A 24641-nucleotide genomic window follows, 5' to 3' on the forward strand; every position below is an offset into this window, starting at 1 on the left:
AGGTCTTTTTCTGCCGTAATCTACTACGTTAGTATGTTAGTTTGTCAAGTTTCTGTGTTAGAAGAATGCATTTCTTTGTTTCTTATTTTAAGTAGTAAAGAGCAAATCTTTATTGTTTTGTCACATATTGTGGATGACGTCTTAGGATCCTGCTGAATAAGCATGGTAAACAGCAATATCACAGGTAAACTTCTGCATGTTATTTCCCAGCTAATAAATCAGGCACAACATGGGTACACAAATGAGCCACATCACATGTAAGTGCATACAGTTTTGGAGTTTTATTGGACTCTTCCCTTTCCATGGACCATCAAATTGCAGCAGTTACTAAAAGAGATGGTTTGAGTTGAAGTTGTTCTACCAGTTGCAGTCTGCTATTTGTCATATGGAATAATGCAATCTTATATTTGAGCCTAGGTCAGAGTTCTTTGGGCAAGCATCAAAGAATTCAGTGCCGAGGTTATTACTCATAGTATCCACTGAGATGGGACATCCTCTTTATTGTATGCAATTCATTGATGATGTGTATTATTTTAATTTTTTGTGCCTAACTTTTCAGGTCCTTCAAGGCAGTGGGCCTATACAGATATGTTCCTACTACTCATTGTGCTTGAGCCGGGCACTGAATTGGTCTCTGTCTGGTCTAAAACACTGCAGAAGGGTTACTACAATGTGTCAGTCTTTCAATAACGCAGTTCAAAGCTTTTGGAGTGGGTTTCCTTTTGAGTTGAAATCTGAAGCAAACTATTTGCGATTCTAGCGAATCCCTTGAGGTTTCAGATCAGTAATGGTTAGATTTGATGAGTGCAGTTATTTATATAGTTAATGAAGAGGTTGATATTCAATGTGGTTTAACCAGGCAGTGACTCCTGGCCAGTTGAATTGCTTGCTCGGGTTAACCAGTCATTTTCAGCGGCACTTAACCAGTTAGTGCTGTTGAAAATGTCTGGTTAGCATCAAATTCAAAACCGGCTATTTTGGGGGTGTTGCGTGGGCGGAATCAGCACTTGGCCAGTTAAGTCAGCCATTCTCAACCCAGTCCTCTGGGCACAACTAGTCCCATTGGGTTTTCAGGATTTCCACAATGAATATGCATGAGATAGATAGATTGATAGAGAGATGCAGGCAAATCTAACTCATGAATATTCATTGTGGATATCCTGAAAACCCAATGGGACTAGGTGTGCCCCAAGGACTGGGTTGGGAATAGCTGAGTTAAGTGCTGATATTGAGCAGTTAACCAGCTAAAGTCACTGCATAAATAGGCTTGCATAAAAGTCAATCCTGTCTTTATTTGATGCCCCATTGCCGATTTAAGTGCTGAATATCACACCTGGCTAAGCGTTAGCCAGCTCTGCAAACCAGGAAATTCAGTGCTGAAGCCTGGACGTGGCCTGGCATTGAATTTCTGGTTATAACGCTGGTGGTGGTCAGCAAAACGCTGAGTGCCACCGCCTAAATATCGAGCTCGAAATGTTTCATTTCTTTGTCCTGTATTTTATGGTGTTTGTATTCTGTTTTATTTATGTTGTTGTAATGTGCTCTGTATGACCTATAGGGTGAAAGCTGTTAAAACACATGCGGACTGTGAAAAATTGCAGGAAGACCTTAGGAAACTGAAAGATTGGGCATCCCAATGGCAGATTAAATTTAATGTGCACAAATGCAAAGTGAATCATAGTTACCTGATACTAGGGCCCACCTTGAGAGTCGGCACCCAAGAAAAGATCTAGGTGTCATTGTGTCATCTGTCCAAGCCTTTCCAAATTAATATAATTTTTGACCTGTGGGGATCCTGGCTTTGACTTGGCTCAGTGGTTGCAGTGTATTATCTATGTTTTTTTTTCTCCTGTTCCCTTTTACTGCTCTTCTGTACTATCCATTTTCTATTTCCTTTCTGTTTTCACTTAGTTTATATGTCCTCAAATTTTATAAAGAGCGCCTTAAATTGTATGGGCTAATTTGGCCGCATGACCAAATTGTGCTCACAACTTAATTGATTATCAAGCCTGTCAGCACCGATAATTGTTTTTTAACATCCAATTAATGAATTCTCAGTAAATCTGGAGGATGTAATGGGGCAGTTCTACAAACTGAAGAGTAGCAAATCTCCTGGACCGGATGGTATTCATCTCAGAGTACTGATAGAACTGAAACATTGTTAGTACTATGTAATTATCCTTAAAATCGAGTGTGGTACCGGAAGATTGGAGGGTGGCCAATGTAACGTCGATTTTTTTAAAAAAGGTTCCAGAGGAGATCCGGGAAATTGTAGACTGGTGAGTCTGAAGTCAGTGCCAGGCAAAATGGTAGAGACTATTATTAAGAACAAAATTACAGAGCATATTCAAAAGCATGGATTAATGAGACAAAGTCAACATGGATTTAGTGAAGGGAAATCTTGCCTCACCAGGGGTCTGTGCTGGGACCGCTGATTTTTAACATATTTATAAATGACCTAGAGATGGGTGTAACTAGTGAGGTAATTAAATTTGCTGATGACACAAAGTTATTCAAAGTCATTAAATCACGGGAGGATTGTGAAAAATTACAAGAGGACCTTACGAGACTGAGAGACTGGGCGTCTAAATGGCAGATGAGGTTCAATGTGAGCAAGTGCAAAGTGATGCATGTGGGAAAGAGGAACCCGAATTATAGTTACGTCATGCAAGGTTCCACGTTAGGAGTCACGGACCAAGAAAGGGATCTAGGTGTCGTCGTTGATGATAAGTTGAAACCTTCTGCTCAGTGTGCTTCGGCTAAGAAAGCAAATAGAATGTTGGGTATTATTAGGAAAGGAATGGAAAACAAAAATGAGGATGTTATAATGCCTTTGTATCGCTCCATGGTGCGACCGCACCTCGAATATTGTGTTCAATTCTGGTTGCCGCATCTCAAAAAAGATATAGTGGAATTAGAAAAGGTGCAGAGAAGGGCGACGAAAATGATAAAGGGGATGGGATGACTTCCCTATGAGGAAAGGCTAAAGCGGCTCTTCAGCTTGGAGAAAAGGCGGCTGTGGGGAGATATGATAGAAGTCTATAAAATAATGAGTGGAGTCGAATGGGTAGATGTGAAGCGTCTGTTTATGCTTTCCAAAAATACTAGGACTAGGGTGCATGCGATGAAGCTACAATGTAGTAAATTTAAAACGAATCGGAGAAAAATATTTTTTCACGCAGCGTGTAATTAAACTGTGGAATTCATTGCCAGAGAATGTGGTAAAGGCGGTTAGCTTAGCGGAGTTTTAAAAAGGTTTGGACGGCTTCCTAAAGGAAAAGTCCACAGACCATTATTAAATGGACTTGGGGAAAATCCAGTATTTCTGGGATAAGCAGTATAAAGTGTTTTGTACTTTTTTGGGATCTTGCCAGGTATTTGTGACCTGGATTGGCTACTGTTGGAAACAGGATGCTGGGCTTGATGGACCTTTGGTCTTTCCCAGTATGTCAATACTTAAGTACTTATGTACTTATGACACTAATTGGCTTTAATTAGAATTTATATGCACAACTTTCTAGACGTATTCTACAATGTGGTGTGCATAAATTCTAATGCGTGTAGCTGAAAAGGGGAGGCATGGAGTGGGTGGGTTGTGGACATTTAAAAATACCATGTGCACTGTTAATGGAATACACCTAATCTGTGCCTAAGTTAGGTGCAGGTATTTAGACCTCGCTTTAGTTAGTTATTTATTTGGATTTTGCTCACACCTTTTTCAGTAGTAGCTCAAGGTGAGTTGGTTTTGGTACACTGGGTAGTTCCCTGTCCCAGGAGGGCTCATAATCTAAGTGAGGCAATGGAGGATTAAGTGACTTGCCCAAGGTCACAAGGATCAGCAGTGGGATTTGAACTGGCCACCTCTGGATGTCAGGACCGGTGCTCTAACCACTAGGCCACTCCTCCACTTTCCTAAATGGGTGTGCCTAAATTTTAGCTGCAAGAATGGCGCATGAGCACATTCTGTAAGCTATGCCTATCTTTAGGCATAGTTTATAGAATCATGCTAAGCGGATGTTTGTTTGGGGACGATTTTAAAGCACCATTTATAGAATTGGCCCATTGTGAACTGCTTGGACTTGTTGTGAAAGGCGGTATATATGTACTGTAATAAATGTAGACAATATGCAGACATGTTTTGCCCAGTGTGCAGTGGTGGCCATAAAAGCAAACAGGATGCTAGGGATTATTAGGAAAGGGATGGCAAATAAGCACAAAAATACTGTAATGCCTCTGTATTGCTCCATGGTGCGACCTCACCTTGACTGTTGCGTTCAATTCTGGTCACTGTATCTCAAAAGTTATAAGGAGATGTTTTTTCAAAGCACTTAGACTTAAAAAGTTACATAGAGGCATATTTTCAAAGCACTTTGGGAGGCTAAGTTCCATAAGTTTCTATGGAACTTTGTAAGTCTAAGTGCTTTGAAAATGAGCCTCTCGGTGGAATTAGAAAAGATTCAAAGAAGCATGACCAAAATGATAAAGGGGATGGAACTTCTCTCATATGAGAAAAGGCTTTAGTTAGGGTTCTTCAGCTTGGATTAAGAGACAGCTGAAGGCAGATAAAATTGAGGTTTACACCTTTCAGTAGAATGAGTAGAAGTGAATTGATTTTTTACTCATTCAAAAAGTACAAAAACTAGGGGACACTCAAGGAAGTTACATGGAAATACTTTTAAAACAAGAGAAAATATTTTTTCACTCAATGAATAGTTAAGCTCTGGAACTCGTTGTCAGAGGATGCGCTAATACTACTACTACTTATCATTTGTATAGCGCTACCGGACATACACAGCGCTTCACATTTGAACATGGAGAGACAGTCCCTGCTCAATAGAGCTTACAATCTAATTATGACAGACAGACAGGACAAGTAAAGGATAAGGGTTAGGACAGACAGGACAATGTATGGGTTTGGACAAGTTCCTGGAGGAAAAGTCCATAGTCTGCTATTGAGATAGACATAGGGAACCCACTGTTTGCCCTGGGATTAGTAGCATGGAATCTTGCTGCTGTTTGGGTTTTCTGCCAGGTATTGTGACCTTCATTGACCACTATACATTAGAGCGAGCTAAATTCATTAGCGTACCTTAGTAAAAGGACCCCTTAGTCTGGTTTCAAAACTAACTCTGTAAGGGTTCACCTCAGTGCAGTCGGTGCTTATCATCACCGTGTAAGAGGTAAGTCCATCTCTGTACAGCCTCTAGTTGTTCAGTTCATGAGCAATTCCTACCCAGATAACATAGTAACATAGTAGATGACGGCAGAAAAAGACCTGCACGGTCCATCCAGTCTGCCCAACAAGATAAATTCATATGTGCTACTTTTTATTTGTACCTGTCCTCTTCAGCACACAGACCATATAAGTCTGGCCAGCACTATCCCCGCCTCCCAACCACCAGCCCCGCCTCCCACCACCAGCTCTGGCACAGACCATATAAGTCTGGCCAGCACTATCCCCGCCTCCCAACCACCAGCCCCGCCTCCCACACCAGCTCTGGCACAGACCGTATAAGTCTGCCCAGCACTATCCCCACCTCCCAATCACTAGCCCCGCCTCCCACCACCGGCTCTTCCACCTAAACTCGGCTAAGCTCCCAAGGATACATTCCTTCTGAACAGGATTCCTTTATGTTTATCCCACGCATGATAAACCTTGTGAATATCGACCCCTGAGTCATCTTTAGAGTAAAGGCTAAACCAGAGATTCTGAAATCCAGAGGTCCACAATGAATGTATCTCAACCCCAGTTTTAAGATCACATCACATAGTAGGTTGCAGGTATAAATTAAACAGGGAAGCTGAAAGTGCAGATGCCTGTGGCATACCTCTGATAACATCAGACCAACTCGATTTTTGATCCAACACACTACTATTACCCCTGTTTGTTTCAATCATAACTTGAAATGTCTGGAAATGCAGTCACCAGAAGTTGCTCTGCATCTAAGGTGAGCCTGTTGATGTAATATACTTGGATTTCCAGAATGCATTTGACAAAGTCCCTCCCGTGAGAGTCTTCGGGAAATTAAAAAAAAAATCATAGGATGGGGAGACAAGACAACAGGAAACAGAGCGTAAAAATAATTGATCCATTTTCCAAATGGGAAAAATATCAATAGTGGAGTATTCTAAGGATCTGTACTGAGACTTGTGTTGTTTAATATTCATAAATGATGTGGAGACTGGACAAAATTATTCAAACTTATTAATGAAGAATTGTAGAAGGATTTTGTGCATCTAAATATGACAGATTGAGATTTAGGGCCCTGTTTACTAATCCGCGTTATAGGCGCGTTAACATTTTTAATGCGCGTTAACCGTGTACGCGCCTACAATATCCCTATAGGTGCCTACACGGTTAACGCACGCGCTAATTGTAGGCGCGTTAAAAACGCTAACGCGCCTTAGTTAACAGGGCCCTTAGAGCGGACCTGTGCAAAGTGAAGCACATAGGAAAAAATAATCCCAAATGCCGGGTTCCCAGTTAGGAATCATCACCCAGGGAAAAGGTCTTGAAATCCTAGTGGGTATGTTGACATTTTCTGCCCGGTATACCATGGCTGTCTTGAAAAGGAATAGAGAAATTAAGAATATTATTTTGCCTCTATATAAACCCACTGTGCAACTGCACCTTGAGTATTGTGTTCAGTTGTGGTCGCCCCATCTCAAAAAGTACATAGAGAAATTAGAAAAGGCTCAGAGAAAGGCAACAAAAATGATAAAGGGACGGAAAACCTCCCAAACGAAGAAAAGCTAAACTTGGAAGAGACAACTGAGGGGATATGATGGAAGCTCATAACATCATGAGTGGCAAGGAAGGGATTGGTTGTTTAACATTTCAAACAACACTAAAACAAGAAGATACTCTGTGAAACTAACAAGAAGCAGACTGGAAACAAATCATAGAGCACATTTTTTCCTACAGTGCATAATTAAGCTGTAGAATTTGTTACGAGAATGTGGTCAAAGCGATTAGCATAGCAGAGTTCAGCTGAAGTTTGGACAAGTTCCAGGATGAAAAGTCCTTAAAATATTACTATCCAGGTAGAGTATTTATTTATTTATTTATTTGTTTGTTGCATTTGTATCCCACATTTTCCCACCTATTTGCAGGTTCAATGTGGCTTACAATTTTCCGTCATGACTTATGCCATTTCAGAGTGCAGATACAATTGGTAATATATAAAGAAACATAAATGATGTAATGAACAATTGGTATGTTGCTTCTTATTTTCTTCACTTGGAGCCTTTTTTCCATTCTTTGAAGGACAATCTTTTGGCTGTAATAGCCTCTTTTACTTCACCTTTTAACCATGCTGGCTGTTGTTTTCTCTTCTTCCCACCTTTGCAAATACATGGAATGCATCTGGACTGGGCTTCCAGAATGGTGTTTTTGAATAACATCCATGCCTGATTTAGTGTCCTAACCTTAGCAGCCAATCCTTTGTTTCTTTTTAACCATTTTCTTCATTTTATGATGGTCCTTTCGAAAATTAAATAAAGCTACAGTAGATTTCCTTTGCGGGTTCATCCCAGATACTACTACTACTACTACAAATCATTTCTATAGCGCTACCAGTCGTACGCAGCGCTTCACAATTTAACATGAAGAAAAGACACTTACCTACATGAAATGAGCTTTGAGAAATAGATCTGCTTTTTGGATCTGTTGGATCAGTGGTATGGCCATGAAAGGAGCCTTGGGTGTGTGGGGGCCCCTTATCTATGGCTTGGGCCTCCTCTGCTTTCATGGCTGGCAGGGCTGCCAAGCCCTGCCTGTGCCGTGCCTGTGCTGAACAAGCAGCAGTTAATTTAGCAGGCCATGCTTCAGCCACTAATGCCGGCTCTTCCGCGCATGCTCAGTTACACCTGAACTGAGCACGTGAGGCAGAGCTGGTATTAGCAACCAAAGCGTGCCTGTACAATTTGGGCAGGAGATGTCTTTAGCTGGCGGGGCTTGGGATCCCTGCCAGCAAAGGTAATATTTTAGTGCTGCTGCAAGGAGGGGAGAAGGAGGAGAGAATATTGGGCTCCCTCAGTCCACCTTTGGGAACCCCCAGAAATGAACTTCTGGTTACGCCCCTGTGACCCACATGAGCCACTGTTGGAGACAGTATGATGGGCTCAGTGGACCTTGGTTTGACTCAGCATAGCTCTTATGTTCTCATGGGTTCTGTGGCCTTCCTCCATATTTCCCTCCTTTTCATTGTTGCTCCTCCTTCAGTTCCTAAATGGCTACCCTGCAGACTCCTTTTCTTACTTTAGAAGCATTCTAGGCCATGAGTGTACTAGAATGAAAGTGTCATCCACCCACTTAGCTTCCAGTCTTGCCACAATCTTGTTGCAGAGAGGGAGAGAGAGAGAGAGGGAGAGGGGGAGGGAGAGAGGGAGAGAGAGGGAGGGAGAGGGGGGAGAGAGAGATTGATTTCTTGTATCTTGTCTTCACTTACCTACATGTTGGTCAGAGATGTTCTTCAGTACATACCACCTCTTGCAGAAGTGTGCCCCCAACCCTTTTTACATTTGGCGGAGGATGCAGGAGCTGCAGCAGGATAGAGAGAGAGACAGAGATGAGAATGACAGGAAAGGGGAGCAAGGGAAAGTAGGGAAATCAAGAGAGAAGAGGAAGGGTTGTAAGTATTGGGGGGGGGGGGGGGGGGAAGAGATGTAACCACTAGCAAAAACTGGTGGGAAAAACTCAAGGACCTTAAAACATTATGTTGTGAGAATCAGGAGTGTAGCCAAACACCCAGTTGTGGGCGGACCCGAGCCCAAAGTGGGTAGGCATGACAACCACATCCGCCATCTCTCCCTGTGAATTACTTAGAGAGGTCACACAGCTATGTAACTTCCTGTAGGGGTTAGACACAGCAGATGCAGCACATGGAGCACATGGAGCTCATGATCTCTCCTAACCTGAGAGGATCTATGGTGGTGTGAGCATCCATTACCATCTAAGCACATGGAAGGAGCTGATAATACAAATGTATAGTAATATGTATATATAAGCCTGTCTGATTATAATCTAACTACAAACTGTGAGTAAACAGATGTTTTGTTACTTCAACTTTAAAGTGACTCAGCAGTGAATTATTCAGGGGTGAATGAGAGAGAGATGAAGAAAGAAATTAACATTTCTAAAGCTGAAGCTGTGTGTACTAAAATCTGCTAATTATTTACTACAAATAATCCAACAAAAGGGTTATGGGCCCAGGGCTCAGGAATTGAAAAAGAAGAGAAATATTACCAGGCAGAAAAAAAAGGCCACATTTTTCTCTTAAGTTTTAAAGGAAAGATTCAGTCTGTCTCTCTCTCCCCCCCACACAGCAGACAGAAGGCTAAGAAAATGGCTGAGGGAAGAAATTCACCATTGTTCTATTCTCTCAAGGTGCCTAAATTAACTGAGTTTAATTATCGGCAGTGGGAACTAAGATTCATATGTCTCCTTCGAGCAAAAGATTAAATATATGCTTAGACCAAGACAGAACAGCTGAAAATATGGCTGAATGGGACAATGCAAACTATTATGTGAAGTGCATGCTTTTGGAAGCTCTCTCAGAGAAACAAGCCATATTAGTGGAGGGAAAAGATACACCAAAGGACATTTTATATAAACTGAGAACTATGTATGCAACTACATATACAAAGCAGCAACCAATTTGGTTGGCAGAGTTGAATGAAACCAAATTAAGGGATAAAAGTAAATGTAATGATCACATTATGCATCTTATGTCTTCATTTCAAAAGCTAGAACTTTCTGGAATTCCCATGTGTGATGCATTGAAAAGAGCATTTCTTTTTACCTCACTATCAAAGAAGTTTGATGTTTTTAGGTCTGTAAATGAGGCCATTGAAGGGCAATCTTTTGAACAGGCAACATCAAAACTAAGGCAGGAATGCATAATAAATGATTCTGAGGAGATGTGTTCTAAAGGTCAGTCAGAGAGAAATGAAACAAATTTCTTGGCAAAGAACAGAGGAAGGCGGAGCTATGGGAAAACTCCACCCAAGGGCAAGCTGATTTGCTACTCATGTGGAAAGGAGGGACATGTATCTAAATGGTGTAAGGAAACACAAAACACTCCCTCTAGCTCACCTAAGCCAATGGAACTAAAGAATTTTCAAACCAGGAAATGTATGAAGGACAAAGATAAACACAAGGGCTTTCTAATGGCAGAAAAATCTTTGACTATGGTGAATAATAATTCAAATGAAAGTACTTGGATTTTGGATTCGGGGAGCACATGCCATTTAACCAATTGTAAGAATTTCTTTCAGGAAATGTGTCCAGAGGAAGGTATTCTTAAAACTGCAAACGCAGGGACTGCTCAGATCCAAGCAAAAGGAATTGGATTCTTAAAATGCAAAGTGTCTAATGAAGTTAAAGAAATTCCTGTAAGTGATGTCTTGTATATTCCCCAAGCAGTTTGCAATATGCTTAGTGTATCTACATTAGATAAGAAGGGATTTGTGATTCATTTTGAAAACAGTAAGTGCACAATCTCTAAAAATGATGAAGTGTATGCTGAAGCTTTTATGCATAATGATGTTTATAAACTGAGCATTTCAGGTGAAGCCTCACATCTGGCGCAAGTAAGGAAGAATGATGGTAAATGTAGTCTGGAAATCTGGCATCGCCGCCTGGGACATCGTGATTCTAAGGTGATCCAGGATCTTTACAGTAAGCAACTGGCCACCGGCATTCAGATAAGTGCAGATGCTGGTAAAATGGAGAAATGCATAGACTGTGTTACTCAAAAAGGTGTGAGACCCTCATTTCCTGCATACACAGGAAATAGGAGTAATAAAGTGCTGGACTTAATACACAGTGACTTATGTGGACCGTTTAATATCCCATCATTGGGAAATAACAGATTTGTGCTAATATTCTTGGATGATTTCTCTAGATATTGTGTGGCCTATTTGCTGAAAGAAAAAAGTCAAGTCACAGACATGCTGAAGAAATACGTAGCCATGGTGAGCAATAAATTTGAAAGAAAACCAAAGGTTCTTCAGACCGACAATGGTGGTGAGTTCACTTCACAAAGCATGCGCACATTTCTAGAACAAGAAGGCATTCAACATATCACAACAGTAGCTTATACACCAGAGCAAAATTCTGTTGCAGAGAGAAAATTTAGGTCAATTGTGGAAATGACCAGATGTATGCTGTCAGATAGCAATCTCCCTAAAAGACTATGGGGGGAAGCCATTCTCACAGCAGTGTACCTACAAAACAGAATGCCAACTAAAGGCGCTGAGCGCACACCACATGAGACATGGCATGGTAGGAAGCCAAACCTGTCACACATAAGAACATTTGGAAGTACAGCATATGCTCATGTACCAAAGCAAAGAAGGCATAAGCTGGATTCCACAACAGAAAGGGGCATTTTAGTTGGCTATACTCCAGGACACAAAGGATATAGAATTTTGAATCTGAAAACTGGCATTGTTGGCATAAGACATGTTACATATTTTGATGAAAACAAAAGGGTTGATAAAGGCTGGATTATCCCAGATGAGCCTTATCATCCAGAATATGAAACTAGAACCATAATAGACATGCCAGTGTATATAAATGCCATACCAAGGCAGATGTCTGAAAGCAACTCATCTGTATCTAACGAGGAACAGGCAGAGGAAACAGACACAGAAAGGATCATTGAAGAAGACAGTACAGTTGGAGAAGGGGAATCAATTGGAGAAGAACTCTCAGATTTAGAGGATGCGGAAAGGTCGGACCAACCTGTTGTCAGACGCTCATCCAGGGAAAACAAAGGTGTTCCACCCCCAAGACTGTCTTACCTAACAAAGTCAGCAGAAGCTCAAGAGCCCTTAACATGGGATGAGATTGAGAAAATGCCAGCAGAAGAAGCTGCTGAATGGCATAAAGCTGCACAAGAAGAAATTGATGCATTGGATAAAAATAATACTTGGATTCTTACAAAATTACCTCCTGGCAAGAAAGCTATAGGATGCAAATGGGTATTCAAGTTAAAAAGGAATGCACAAGGAAAAGTGGAAAGGTATAAAGCCAGATTAGTGGCAAAGGGATATCTTCAAAAATATGGAGAAGATTTTGATGAAGTGTTTGCACCTGTAGTGAAACACACGACAATCAGAACACTTCTGAGCATTGCAGTCTCAAAAGGCATGCAAGTCAACCACATTGATGTGAAAACAGCGTTTCTTCACGGAGATATAACTGAAGACTTGTACATGGAACAACCAACAGGTTTCATAAATACAAAACAAAGACAGCTAGTGTGTAAATTAAACAAAGGTCTTTATGGATTAAAGCAAAGTGCAAAATGTTGGAATGATAAATTGCATGAAATATTGACAAATTTAGGATTTAAGCAAGGTGAAGCAGATAAATGCTTGTACACTAGGTGCACAAATGGACAATATGCATACATTTTAGCTTTTGTTGATGATCTGCTCATTGCAAGCAAAAGTGAGCAAGAGTACAAGGACATTGTAAAATGTTTAAACCACAATGTTGAGATAAAAGAACTGGGTAATGTGTCATACTATCTTGGTATAGAAATTGAGAAACAAAATGATGGTTCTTATCTTCTAAGCCAGAAGCAGAAAATAAATGAGCTTATTGAAAGTTTAGGTATGCAAGATGCCCAAGTTGTAAGCACTCCCATGATCACTGATTTTCTGAAGGATGAAACAGTAAGAGAACCTTTACCAGATAACATCCAATATAGATCAGCCATAGGTAAGCTTTTATATCTAGCTACCACATACAGGGCTGATATAGCAAATGCAGTAGGAATTTTGAGCAGAAGGGTCAGCTCACCTACCAAATCAGATTGGACTGCAGTTAAAAGGATGGTAAGGTATTTAAAGGGTACCATTGATTGTAAATTAAAGATTTCAGCCAATAGTAATCCAAAACTAATATGTTACTGTGATTCAGATTGGGCAGGGGATCATTCTGATTATAAATCCACAAGTGGATATGTGTTTATGTATGGAAATGTACAAATTTCATGGGCCAGTCATAAACAAAGTATTGTGAGTTTGTCTTCTACAGAAGCTGAATATGTGGCCGTATCGGAAGCGTGCAGAGAACTGATGTGGATTGAATATGTGGCCGTATCGGAAGCGTGCAGAGAACTGATGTGGATTGAAAAACTTATGCTGGATTTTGGAATAGCTGAAAAGAGACCAATCCAGATAATGGAAGATAATCAGAGCTGCATCCGACTGTCACAGAATGACAAGGTTCAGTCACGCACCAAGCACATCGCAACGAAATACCACAACGTGCGAGAGTTGGCGAAAGAAGGGGTCATCAGTCTACACTATTGTCACACCAGTGAGATGACAGCTGACATCATGACCAAACCGTTACCCAGAGAACATTTTGTGAATCTGCGTATAAAGCTTGGACTTTGTATGAATAAATAATTGCATGACAGTTATGCATGAGAAGGGGTTTGTTGGAATGTAATTGTATTTTACATGCATTGCCTGTCACCTATTATTTCTCTGTGATTACTCTGTGACCTCTGATGTGAATTACTTAGAGAGGTCACACAGCTATGTAACTTCCTGTAGGGGTTAGACACAGCAGATGCAGCACATGGAGCACATGGAGCACATGGAGCTCATGATCTCTCCTAACCTGAGAGGATCTATGGTGGTGTGAGCATCCATTACCATCTAAGCACATGGAAGGAGCTGATAATACAAATGTATAGTAATATGTATATATAAGCCTGTCTGATTATAATCTAACTACAAACTGTGAGTAAACAGATGTTTTGTTACTTCAACTTTAAAGTGACTCAGCAGTGAATTATTCAGGGGTGAATGAGAGAGAGATGAAGAAAGAAATTAACATTTCTAAAGCTGAAGCTGTGTGTACTAAAATCTGCTAATTATTTACTACAAATAATCCAACAATTGGGAGGTCACTTAACTCCACTCCCCCACACCTCCCCTGGTACCTTTAAATCCTTTAGGTTTCCGCCAGCAGCGAGCAAGGACTCATTTCTCATGTTTGTGCCAGGTCTGAACCTTCCCTCTGTCGCAACCTCTTCTCTTGAACAGGAAGTTGTCGGAGGAAAGGTGCAGGCCGGCGTGAGCAGGGGGAATGCGCTGCTGCTCACTCCAATGAAAAAGTAAAGGATTTAAAGGTATTGTGGGGGGGGGGGGGGCAGGGGAGTGGAGTTAATTGGCCCCCTAATCTCTTACAGGGAGAGATGGTGGGAGTCTTCAGTTGGTGGGGTTTGGGGATTCCTGCCAGCCACATTGCTGATCTGCCGCTGCTGGGTGGGCCCGTCCAAAGAGCCATGTGTAAACCGCCTGTGAGAACCCCTGACCTGGAATGTATATAGGCTTCTTTTCCTCACATGTAAATGTGTTCTTAACTCGGACATTGCTTACCTTAAATATGCAACAGAATGCAAGATTGTTCACTGTACTCCGTCCTCTGTGTTCATCACAATTTGCCTCTTGTGAAAGCTAATGTTGGTAATTTACCACAGGGCTAATTAGATGTTAGATTTTTTCGTTTTCTACTGTGAGCTCCTTCCTCTTACTAGTCTCATCTTTTTTTTTTTTTGTCATACAGCCAACATGTGAAGCCCTCAGCACTTCTTTTCTCATACTAACTCCCACTTATAGTTTTAAATAATGCACTAACTGGTAGTACCTGACAGCAGGGTCCGACTTCCTTTAGAGCAGGGGTGGGCAGCATGTGGGCTAGATGCGGCCTGCTATTGAATTTTGTGCAGCCCCCATGACCATTATACACCAAAAACATCATTAACCAGAGTTTTGGTGATTTTAAATGCTGTATTTTATGTATTTATTTGGATTTTGCTCACACCTTTTTCAGTAGTAGCTCGAGGTGAGTGACATTATTTTCAGGATAACCACTCTTATCAGTTTGCTTCCGTCAATTTTAGTTACATTTTTACTTATTTATTTATTGCAGAAGCTATGGAGTTCTGAGCATTTTGGCTCTGACAAAACGTTGTGGTCCGTTAGGGGTACTACTGACATTCATGCGACTCTCTTTGTGTAAAATTTGCCCTCCCTTGTTTTAGAGGGCTAATAAGTGTGTTTGTGTTTGACCTTCAAACTATTCCGCTTGACCCCCACCTACATTTATTTATTTATGGTTCATTTGTATCCCACATTTTCCCACTCCTGCAGGCACAGTGTGGTTTACAGGAAGTTAAGGTTATCAATAGAAATCAAACAAAATAAAACCTGGAAAAGAAAATAAGATGATACCTTTTTTTATTGGACATAACTTAATACATTTCTTGATTAGCTTTCGAAGGTCGCCCTTCTTCGTCAGATCGGAAATAAGCAAATGTGCTAGCTGACAGTGTATATAAGTGAAAACATTCAAGCATTACTATGACAGTCTGACAGGGTGGGAGGAGGGGGGTGGGTAGGAAGTATGCATGGGGACATCAAAGCATATCATTGATATTCTAACAATGTGGTATATATCATTCAGTGTAAAAAATGTAACGAAGGATTCTATATTGGAGAAACAGGCCAGATGCTTAAGACAAGATTCAATTTACATAGACATCACATGAACAATACTGGTGCCAGTAGGGCTCCCACCCCTATTGGTCAGCATTTTACAGGACCAGGACACTGTACCAGTGAGGGGGCGGGACCAGAGCTTGAGAAACCGAAGGGAAGGCCAAAGGCGCGCCGAGCGAAGAACACGCACTTCTTCGCTGCCGGTGCTGCACGCTGCTTTAACCCCGAGGAACGGCAGGCTTTTAAAATTTCACAGGAGGAGGGGGGTTCCTGGTGCTGGGAGGGAGGGAGGACGGGCGGGCGGCCTGATACTTGTTGGGTTGAAGGGAGGGCGGGAGGCGGCGAACTATTCGGAGGGAGGGAGCGTGGGCGGACCAGCGACAGGCGCGCATGCCAAGGGAGAGGGCTCTGCGTGCCATAGGTTCGCCACCACTGCCCTAAAAGGTTACTAGTCCAGAATGGGACTGGAATCTATGACATTAAAGGCCCTGTTTACTAAGTTGCACTATAGATGCGCTAACCTTTTGCTAGAGACAACCATAGGAATATATGGGCGTCTCTAGCGTTAGTGCGCACTAAAAGGTTAGCATGCCTACAGCGCGACTTAGTAAACAGGGCCCTAAGACTTTCAGTGGCCAGCTAGGATGTTAAGATTCTCACTTTACAGTGTACAGGAGTGGAGAGGCAGCCTAATGGTTAGTGCAGCGGGTTCGATTTCCCAGGATGGTCAGCAGTGGGTTCAATTGCCTCTGCAGCTCCATGTGACCCTGGGCAAGTCCCTTAGCCTTCTAGAGCCCCAGTAATATAGTAAATGAAATGCCAGCAGATAAAGACCTGTACGGTCCATCCAGTGTGCCCAACAAGATAAACTCATTCACATGGTATGTGATTCTTTATATGTATACCCCAGTTTGATTTGTCCCTGCCTCTTTCAAGGCACAGACCGTAGAAGTCTACCCAGCACTGTTTTTGTACTAAGTTCTGAAGATTCTGGAATCCTATAGAGTTACAAGATTCTGGAATCCCAATTAGTAGCAACATTCCATGTAGAACCCCAAAGAGTAACGTAGTAACACAGTAAATGATGGCAGATAAAGACCTGAACGGTCCATCCAGTCTGCCCAACAAGATAAACTCATTTTACATGGTCTGTGATTCTTTATATGTATACCCGAGTTTGATTTCTCCCTGCCTCTCTCAGGGCACAGACCGTAGAAGTCTACCCAGCACTGTTTTTGTACTAAGTTCTGGAGCTAACGTCGAAGCCCCTTAAAATTTACACTCCAGCCCATCCCTATCTATTCAGTCACGATCAGGGCGTAGACCGTAGAAGTCTGCCCAGCTCCCATTTTGTTTCCCAATTACCGGCGTCGCCACCCAATGTCCGCTAAGATTCCGAGGAACCATTCCTTCTAAACAGGATTCCTTTGTGTTTATGCCCCGCCTGTTTGAATTCCTTTAGTTTACGAGCCCATTAGGGACAGGGCAAAGTACCTATAATAGAAATTGTAAACCGCATAGTTGCCTCAGGTTTCACTTGCGGTATATCAAAAGCTGAAAAAAAAATAAAAATACAGGGTTATTTAGTACAGTAACAGAATTCGTCACAAGTGTTTCCAAGCACTGTAATTATATTTTGTGATCATCTTTTATTGTTAGTTGGTTTGGTTCGTATATAATTAATTTGATCGTTCTGATGTGGAATGTTTTTAAATTAGAGCTTTAACCAAATCCCTTGACAGTAAACTGGCAATAATTTATGTATAGATTGTAGATATATAGCTTCTATTATATTAGTGTGATAAGAGTAATATTTAATTTACTCACTGGCCTGAGTTTTATTTTCAGCTTTTACTGTACTGATTTAGAATCTCAGAACTCTGTTTTGTGATATTTTATGCCTCCTTGTTATAATTTGAATACATTCAATAGTCCTCATTATAGCCCTCTGGATTTCATTTGTATTTCTTACGATAGCTTCTTATAGATGATTAATATTTCTTAAATCTAATGTCTTTTGTAATAGAGCAGTGCATTTTCTATTTGTATTTATTGAAGTTACTAAAAAAAGATAATTCACACACTAGTTTACAAGACTGCCTTTCCAGTGAATTCTCGAATAGTATAATTTCTTCATAAATGGGTAATTAACGTTTAGAAGAAGGAAAGCACATCTGGGCCTGATTTATCAAGGGTTGTCTCATATTCAACACCATGGGGGAGGGGGAATACTTGAAAACTTACTCTTCAAATTATGAGTTTCATTTTAGTATCAGTTTTCCCTTTTCAGACGTACCTGCATTCTCATCTGTTGGAAATAAAATTAACCACTATATATTATAAATTTTTGCCAAAATGTATTTTCTTGCTCTGAGCTTCAGTTGAGTGCTTTGCAAATTTGAAATTTGCGTTAGAAAATATAAATTATTTTGAAGATCCAGCCATGAGGTGTTCTCTTAATTTATATTGGTTGGCAGGTTAACTTTTTAAAGAATCCGTAGGTACCATATAAGTGTGGTTTGGGATTTTTTATTTTTGGCATCTAACAGAAGCTCCCTGTAATTACCAGCACCTTTGAGATGTTGCTGACAGCTGTGGCAACATAGCCATTTTTAGTAGGTTTTGATCTCTGAACCATTGCCACACCAAAAGGCAAAACTGAAAACTGAGAGCCTGATGCACAAAGGCAGCTGTAAAATATGGCTGCCTCAGTAAAACTTACTGAGTCGCAAACAGCGACCAATACACAAAGGGGATCACATTCAGTTGAGATGCATGGATCCCTCTTTGTGCATAGGTCACTGTTTGTGACTTGAAACTATCAAAATGCATATGACAGCTTGCATAAAAATCCCTGGTGGTCCAGTAAACTGCTTCCCAACCCTCCCCCCCCCCCCCCCCCCCCCCCGGTGCCTTCTGCACACCCAACTCCCTCAGTGCTTCCTCATGTCTCCTGGCACCTCCACACCTCTTCACCCCCAATACAGAAATCCCCTGGTGGTTCAGTGGACCCCCCTAAGCTTGAGAATATCCCGGTGGGGGGGGGGGCAGTGGACCTTCCCCTTCCAAAGTATACCCTGGTGGTCCAGTGGGACCCCACTGACCCCCCCCCCCCTTCCCAAAAACAATTCCCTTGTGGTCTGGTGCATCCCACTCCCCCCTGCATGCCTCCTAGCCCCCCCTAGCAAATCATTCTGGTGGTTCAATGGACCTGGCTCCCCTGCACCTCCTGGCTCTGCCCCCTCACACCCAACAAAGATTTACCCTAGTGGTCTAGTGACTCCCCTTCTCTCCCTTGTCTGTACCTTAAAAAGTTGGAGGCAGGAGGAACATCTCTGCCCTCCTGCCCCGGGCCCCACTGCTTCCAAAATGGTGGTGCCTAGCCCCTGCCTGGTGCATTCTGGGATGCACTGGGCGGGGAAAAGCACTATATAAGGAGTTGTCCTTGGCCTTATATGGCGCTTAGCCCCACTCAGTGCATCCTATAATGCACCAGACGGGCCGGGCGCCACCATTTTGGAAGCGGCAGGGCCAAAGGGAGGAGGTGTTGCTCCTGCCCTCCTGCCTCCAACTTTTTAAGATATGGGCAGGGGAGGGGGGTCACTAGACCACCAGGATAGATCTTTGCTGGTGTTTGGGGGGTGGGTCCACTGGACCACCAGGGTGATTTTGCTAAGGGGGGCTGGGGGGGAGTATAGGGTCTACTGGCCCATCAGGGAATCTTCAAAAGGTGGGTGGGGGGGGGGAGAGTCGGGAGCGGAGATGCAAATAGTACAAGTAAGCATCCTTTGTAGCTGCCTGCTTGTGCTTCCCTTTCTCTCTAAGAGCTCCAGAGCAGCCATAAAAAATGCTCATTAAAGCTAAGCGCTCTGGGGCTGTTCATCGTCTGGAATTCTCATTAGAATACTAACGAGTTCATTGTAATACATTTGCATGGGGTTCTCGGTGGCTGCTAACAGCACAAATTAGAGCCACGGAAAACCTCTTTGTGCATTACTGGTTTAATAGCGTAAGCACTGTAATCTTTGCGCATCGGGCCCTCAATCGTCTATATAAGGCTAAATATAAGGACAATAAGAGGTGCCTGTGTGTGCCCTGAGTCTTGCCACTGGCTCAGGGTGGAGAGGATTTGTAGCTGTTGCTTGCCCGGGGCTGAGATAAGTTATCATGAACCAGAAGTCCTGCTGCTGCTGCTGGATCACACTGATGAGAGGCTGGTAGGAGAAAAGGGGGACAGGAGGGGCAAAAGAACAGATGAAACATAAATGGTGCCCATGTTTTCTAAACACTTTTTTTTTGCCAGTGATAATATTGTAGACCAAATATATTTATCACCTCCAAAAGTGAGAGGAGATAGAGCATTACTGGAAATATGTTTCTTTTTTAATACACAAAGAATGACATAAAGATATGTTAAACATATAGTAAACATAGTAGATGATGGCAGAAAAAGACCTGCACGGCCCATCCAGTCTGCCCAAGAAGATAAATTCATATGTGCTACTTTTTTATTTGTACTGTCCTCTTCAGGGCACAGACCGTATAAGTCTGGCCAGCCCTATCCCTGCCTCCCAACCACCAACCCCGCCTCCAAACCATCAGCTCTGCCACAGACCCTATAAGTCTGCCCAGCACTATCCCCGTCTCCCAACTACCAGTCCCGCCTCCCACCACCAGCTCTGGCACAGACCGTATAAGTCTGCCCAGCACTAGCCCCGCCTCCCAACCACCAGCTCTGCCACCCATTCTAGGCTAAGCTCCTGAAGATCCCTTCCTTCTGCACAGGATTCCTTTATGTTTATCCCACGCATGTTTGAATTCCGTTACCGTTTTCATCTCCACCACCTCCCGCGGGAGGGCATTCCAATCATCCACCACTCTCTCCGTGAAAAAATACTTTCTGACATTCTTCTTGAGTCTGCCCCCCTTCAATCTCATATGTTCTGCTGATAACAGATAAATAATCTTGTAAGCCATTACGAGGGCATTACATTCATGTTCTCAGTAATTCCTGATTTTCTTTTCCCTTTTGAACAGGCGAATAGAGATGCAGTAATCAGTCGAGCCCCTGATCAAAAGGATGATCGAGCAGTCAGTCTCCAGAACGCTTCTGCAATATATGATCTTCTGAGCATCACCATGGGCATAAGAGGGCAGTATGTCCTGCTTTCTGAGGTAAGCGAATCCTGCTTTCAGCTGAAGCCTCGGTGCTTTGTAACTCATGAACTCTATAGAAATTTCAACAAACAAGTTGTAGGTGGTTCTTCTTTTTTTCTGAAGGCAAACAGGATTAATTAGCCACATAGGTGGACGGTGGCACAGACCTAAACACTTCCTAGAAAATTCCGGAAAAGCTTAGTTGACTTTTCTAGTATACACAGGACTCTGCTTAACCACTTCTGGACATAGCTCCTTCAGGGGCCCTTTCACAGAGCAGCAGTAAGCCCAACGAGGGCTTACCGCTCGCTCTTCCGGGACTATCACCGTCCCAGTGCTGCTGGTCCTCTCCCCGATGCTCAGCACAGAGCCTCTTCAAGCCCAAACTGAGAAACTCCTCTAGTGCACTGAGTGACATTTCGTCCTTTAGATTGTAAGCTCTTCCGAGCAGGGACCGTCCTTAATTGTTAATTTGTACAGCGCTGCGTAACCCTAGTAGCGCTCTAGAAATGTTAAGTAGTAGTAGTGGGAAGCAGTGGTGTAGCCAAGGGTGGGCTTGGGTGGGCCCAGGCCCACCCACTTTAGCCTCAGGACCACCCAGTAGCAGCATACCTATGATGTGGCTGGCAGGGATTCCCAAGCCTCAGCAGCCGAAAACTCCCAACAACTGTCCCTCCTGCATACCTTGTAAATAGCAGATCTTCACCTGCAGCAAGTAGCGACTGATACATACTGCTCGCACCAGTCCCACATCCTTCCCTCTGACGTATTCCCGCCTATGCGGAAACAGGAAGCTGCATCGGTGCTGTGGGGCCAACATGAGCAGTGTGTGTTAGTTGCTGCTTGCTGCCGGTGAAAATCTGCTATTTAAAAGGTATGCAGGGGAGGGGGGATGTTTGAGAGACCATATGGCATGCAGGTGAGAGGAGAGACCACATCACCTGTGGGATGGAGTGGGGTTCTTCTGCCCACCCAAAATTGGGTGTCTGGCTACGCCCCTGGTGGGAACAGTAGAAGGTTCTAAGTTCCTGGATCTCTTTTTTTTCAACCTGACCTCAGTGTTGTTGTATGATACATTGGTACTGGAAGATCATTAATGCTTCATGTGGCTTTTGGGTCCTTCGGTGCTGATAAAGGATTAAGGGGTCCTTTTACCAAGCTGCAGGAAAAAGGGCCCTGCATTAGCAGCGGAGGCTGTTTTTCCCATGCACCAGTGCCCTTTTAAGCGCAGTGGGTAAAGAGCCCCCAGACACACATGGCCATGCGTTAAGAGAAATCTTACCAGATGGCCATGCGGCAGGGAGCTTTTACCGCTGCCCATTGAGGCGGCAATAAGTGCTCCCGCAGTAATCCGTTACCGCCAGGTTAGTGCGGGAGACCTTATTAATGCCACTGGAGACATTTAAGTGTGCAGTGATTACTGCAAAGCGTGTATTTTTTGGTGACTGTATTGTCAAGGCGACTTGCCAGTCAAACGAGTTGTAGAGTCCTTGGTTACGCCTTCTGTGAACGTGGATTCTTTTCCGTCTAATCAGCAGTTGGCGGACTATTTTCAGTCCAAAATGAAAGGGGTCTTTGGTTGGTGATTTACAGAGTGATAATGCTGTGGAAGTTGGACTGTAATTGTGGTCAGAGTTCACTGCAGTGGATGTGCATCGGGCGGAGCAGGTAGTTCAATCATTTAAAAAATGCAGGTAGCCCTTTACATTTGTGTTCTACAGTACTTCTGAAAGCTTTGAAATCTGATATTTCAGGACTGATGGCTTTGCTTATTATTGGATGTTTGATGAGGCATTGGTGCCTCCTCTTCTGAAAAGGGCAGCTGTTTGCCTTCTTTGACTACTGATCAAGCTGAGCTTTTTTGCTCTATTTCACATTTTTATTTTTATTTTTTTGCAAAAGTGACGGAGAAATTAGTGTTGTTTTAGTTGACTGATTTTGTGGATCGTTTTTCTTTACTGGATTCCTTTCAGTTTGGTTTTCGTAAGCGGCATTGAACTCGGGACTTCGTTGCTCACTTTGTTAGAAGATATTCTATGTTTGTGCAGCGCTGCATATTGTAAACGGGCCCGCTGCTCCAGTATGGGGGAGGAAGCTGCCTCCCATGAATAGCCAGAACTTCACAAAACTGCCACCAGGAAATACTTCAAAAACATTCCTTTAGTTTCCAGATTCATAAACAAAACTTCACTCCAGAGTAGAGACTTGCTTCTCAGGCAGGGCTGTTCTGCCTTGCTTAGTACATCAGCCAATTACACAAAGACTTTGCCCCCTTCCCTGAGGGGAATGCAAGAGCCCTTTGGAAATCCCTGCTTTTTTTTGTCCCAGCCAGTAACAAACAAATAGTACTTGTCCCACAAGCAGGATTTCCCCTCAAGACAGTTAATCACCAAGCAGCCTTTACTGCCAGGAGGTGCAATACTTTTGGGACTTCCTCAACCCAAGGTATTTCAGCCTGCACTGCTCCTCTCCTCCTGAACTGAACCCCTCTTCCCACCAGACAGCCCTCCTTCATAAACAAGCCTTCCAACTTCAGAGGTTCTCAAAATAATCAGGTTTCACAAAAGAAAAACAGGCTTCTCCACTTAAGCAGGGTTTAAACCAAAATAAATTCTAAAGCCATGTAGGTTTCCAAACCTTCAGGGGCTGCCTTCCTCAGCTCTCAAGCTCCCATTTCATTCTGCCTCCTTCCCCGGCTCAGGCTGATTAATTCCCTCTTCCATCCAATCCTCCTCCTGTTTCTCAGCCCACCCCTCCCTATTACAGGTGGGCACCATGATATACTGATTGCTGGTCCCGGGAACTGGCTCCTTCATTCCCCCTCCCTCTTGTGGTCAGAGACGGTATATGGCCAGCTTGCCTATCCCCTGGGATCTCACTGCTAGGACTGGAAATGCATTCTGGGATATGTAGTTCATGGTTTTGCTGCTTCACTCTATACATCGGGGATGTAGCCTTGTCACAGTATGCCTTGTAGCGCTATAGAAATGCTAAATAGTAGTAGTAGTAGTAGGTTTTGACCGGGGTGAGAGGTTTTTGTTTTTTTCATTGGATGTGGCCGCTGTTTTTGACACAGTTGATCATATTTTGCTGTCGCGCCAGTTGAGATCATTTGGGATTTCAGGAAAAGTGTTGAATTGTTTTCGATCTTTTTTGGAGGAGCAAACAGTTCAGGTGGTTCAGCATTCTTCTCAATCATGTTGGAAGCCAGTTCGTGCTGGGGTTCCACAGGGTTCGGCGTTTGTCATCTTTCTATTTAACTTATTTATATCACCAATCTGTGAGGTTTTGGCAAATTTTGGTGTTGGCTACCGTCTCTACGCTGATAATGTACAGTTTTATTTTCCTGTGCCTCTGACAGTAGATGAGGGAATTCGTTTGGTGCAGTCTCATTTTCAGTGTGTGCAAACCTGGTTGAGAATGAATGGTTGAGAAATTACATGTTCTAAAACTCAGATTTTATGGTTAGATAGGCGAGGAGAAGTTTGTGTCCATGAGTGACTTTGGATACAACATTGTCGTTTAAGTCACATGTTGCTTCAGTGGTTAAGTTAATGTTTTTCAAGTTGCTTTTGAGTGTGAGATTAAGGAATTTCCTTTCGGAAGAAAATGTCCACAGGGTTCTGCAGAGCTATGTATGACCTCATTTTGATTATTGCAATGCCCTTTTGTGTGGTCTTCCGCATACTACGCTACGGGCATTGCAGGTGGCACAAAACTCTGCATTTCGGTTGCTTACACGGACGAGTAAATTGGAGCATATTACTCTTCAATTAGAGAAATTACATTGGATACCTAATGTGTGGCAGATTGAGTTCAAGTTACTGGTGTTGATTTTTAAGGCACTGCGTGATGATGCTCCATTGGCTTTGACTCAGAAATTGCGAGAATATCATCCTGTAGGGTCTCTTTGGTCTAATGATCAAGCATTATTGGATATTCCTTCTTTTCAT

General features: G+C 42.8%; 1 protein-coding gene across 1 annotated transcript in view; it reads left to right on the forward strand.

Annotated features, from left to right (window-relative positions):
- TTC7A (tetratricopeptide repeat domain 7A) overlaps positions 1-24641 on the forward strand; it is a 557697-nt gene that overhangs the window by 97726 nt on the left and 435330 nt on the right. Inside the window, exons 5-6 of the mRNA XM_030195820.1 lie at positions 11196-11223; positions 21700-21712. Coding sequence (XP_030051680.1) covers positions 11196-11223; positions 21700-21712 — 41 coding nt within the window. The remainder of the gene's footprint in view (positions 1-11195; positions 11224-21699; positions 21713-24641) is intronic.

The sequence above is a fragment of the Microcaecilia unicolor genome, chromosome 3 (assembly GCF_901765095.1).
Source record: "Microcaecilia unicolor chromosome 3, aMicUni1.1, whole genome shotgun sequence".
Classification (NCBI taxonomy): Eukaryota; Metazoa; Chordata; class Amphibia; order Gymnophiona; family Siphonopidae; genus Microcaecilia; species Microcaecilia unicolor.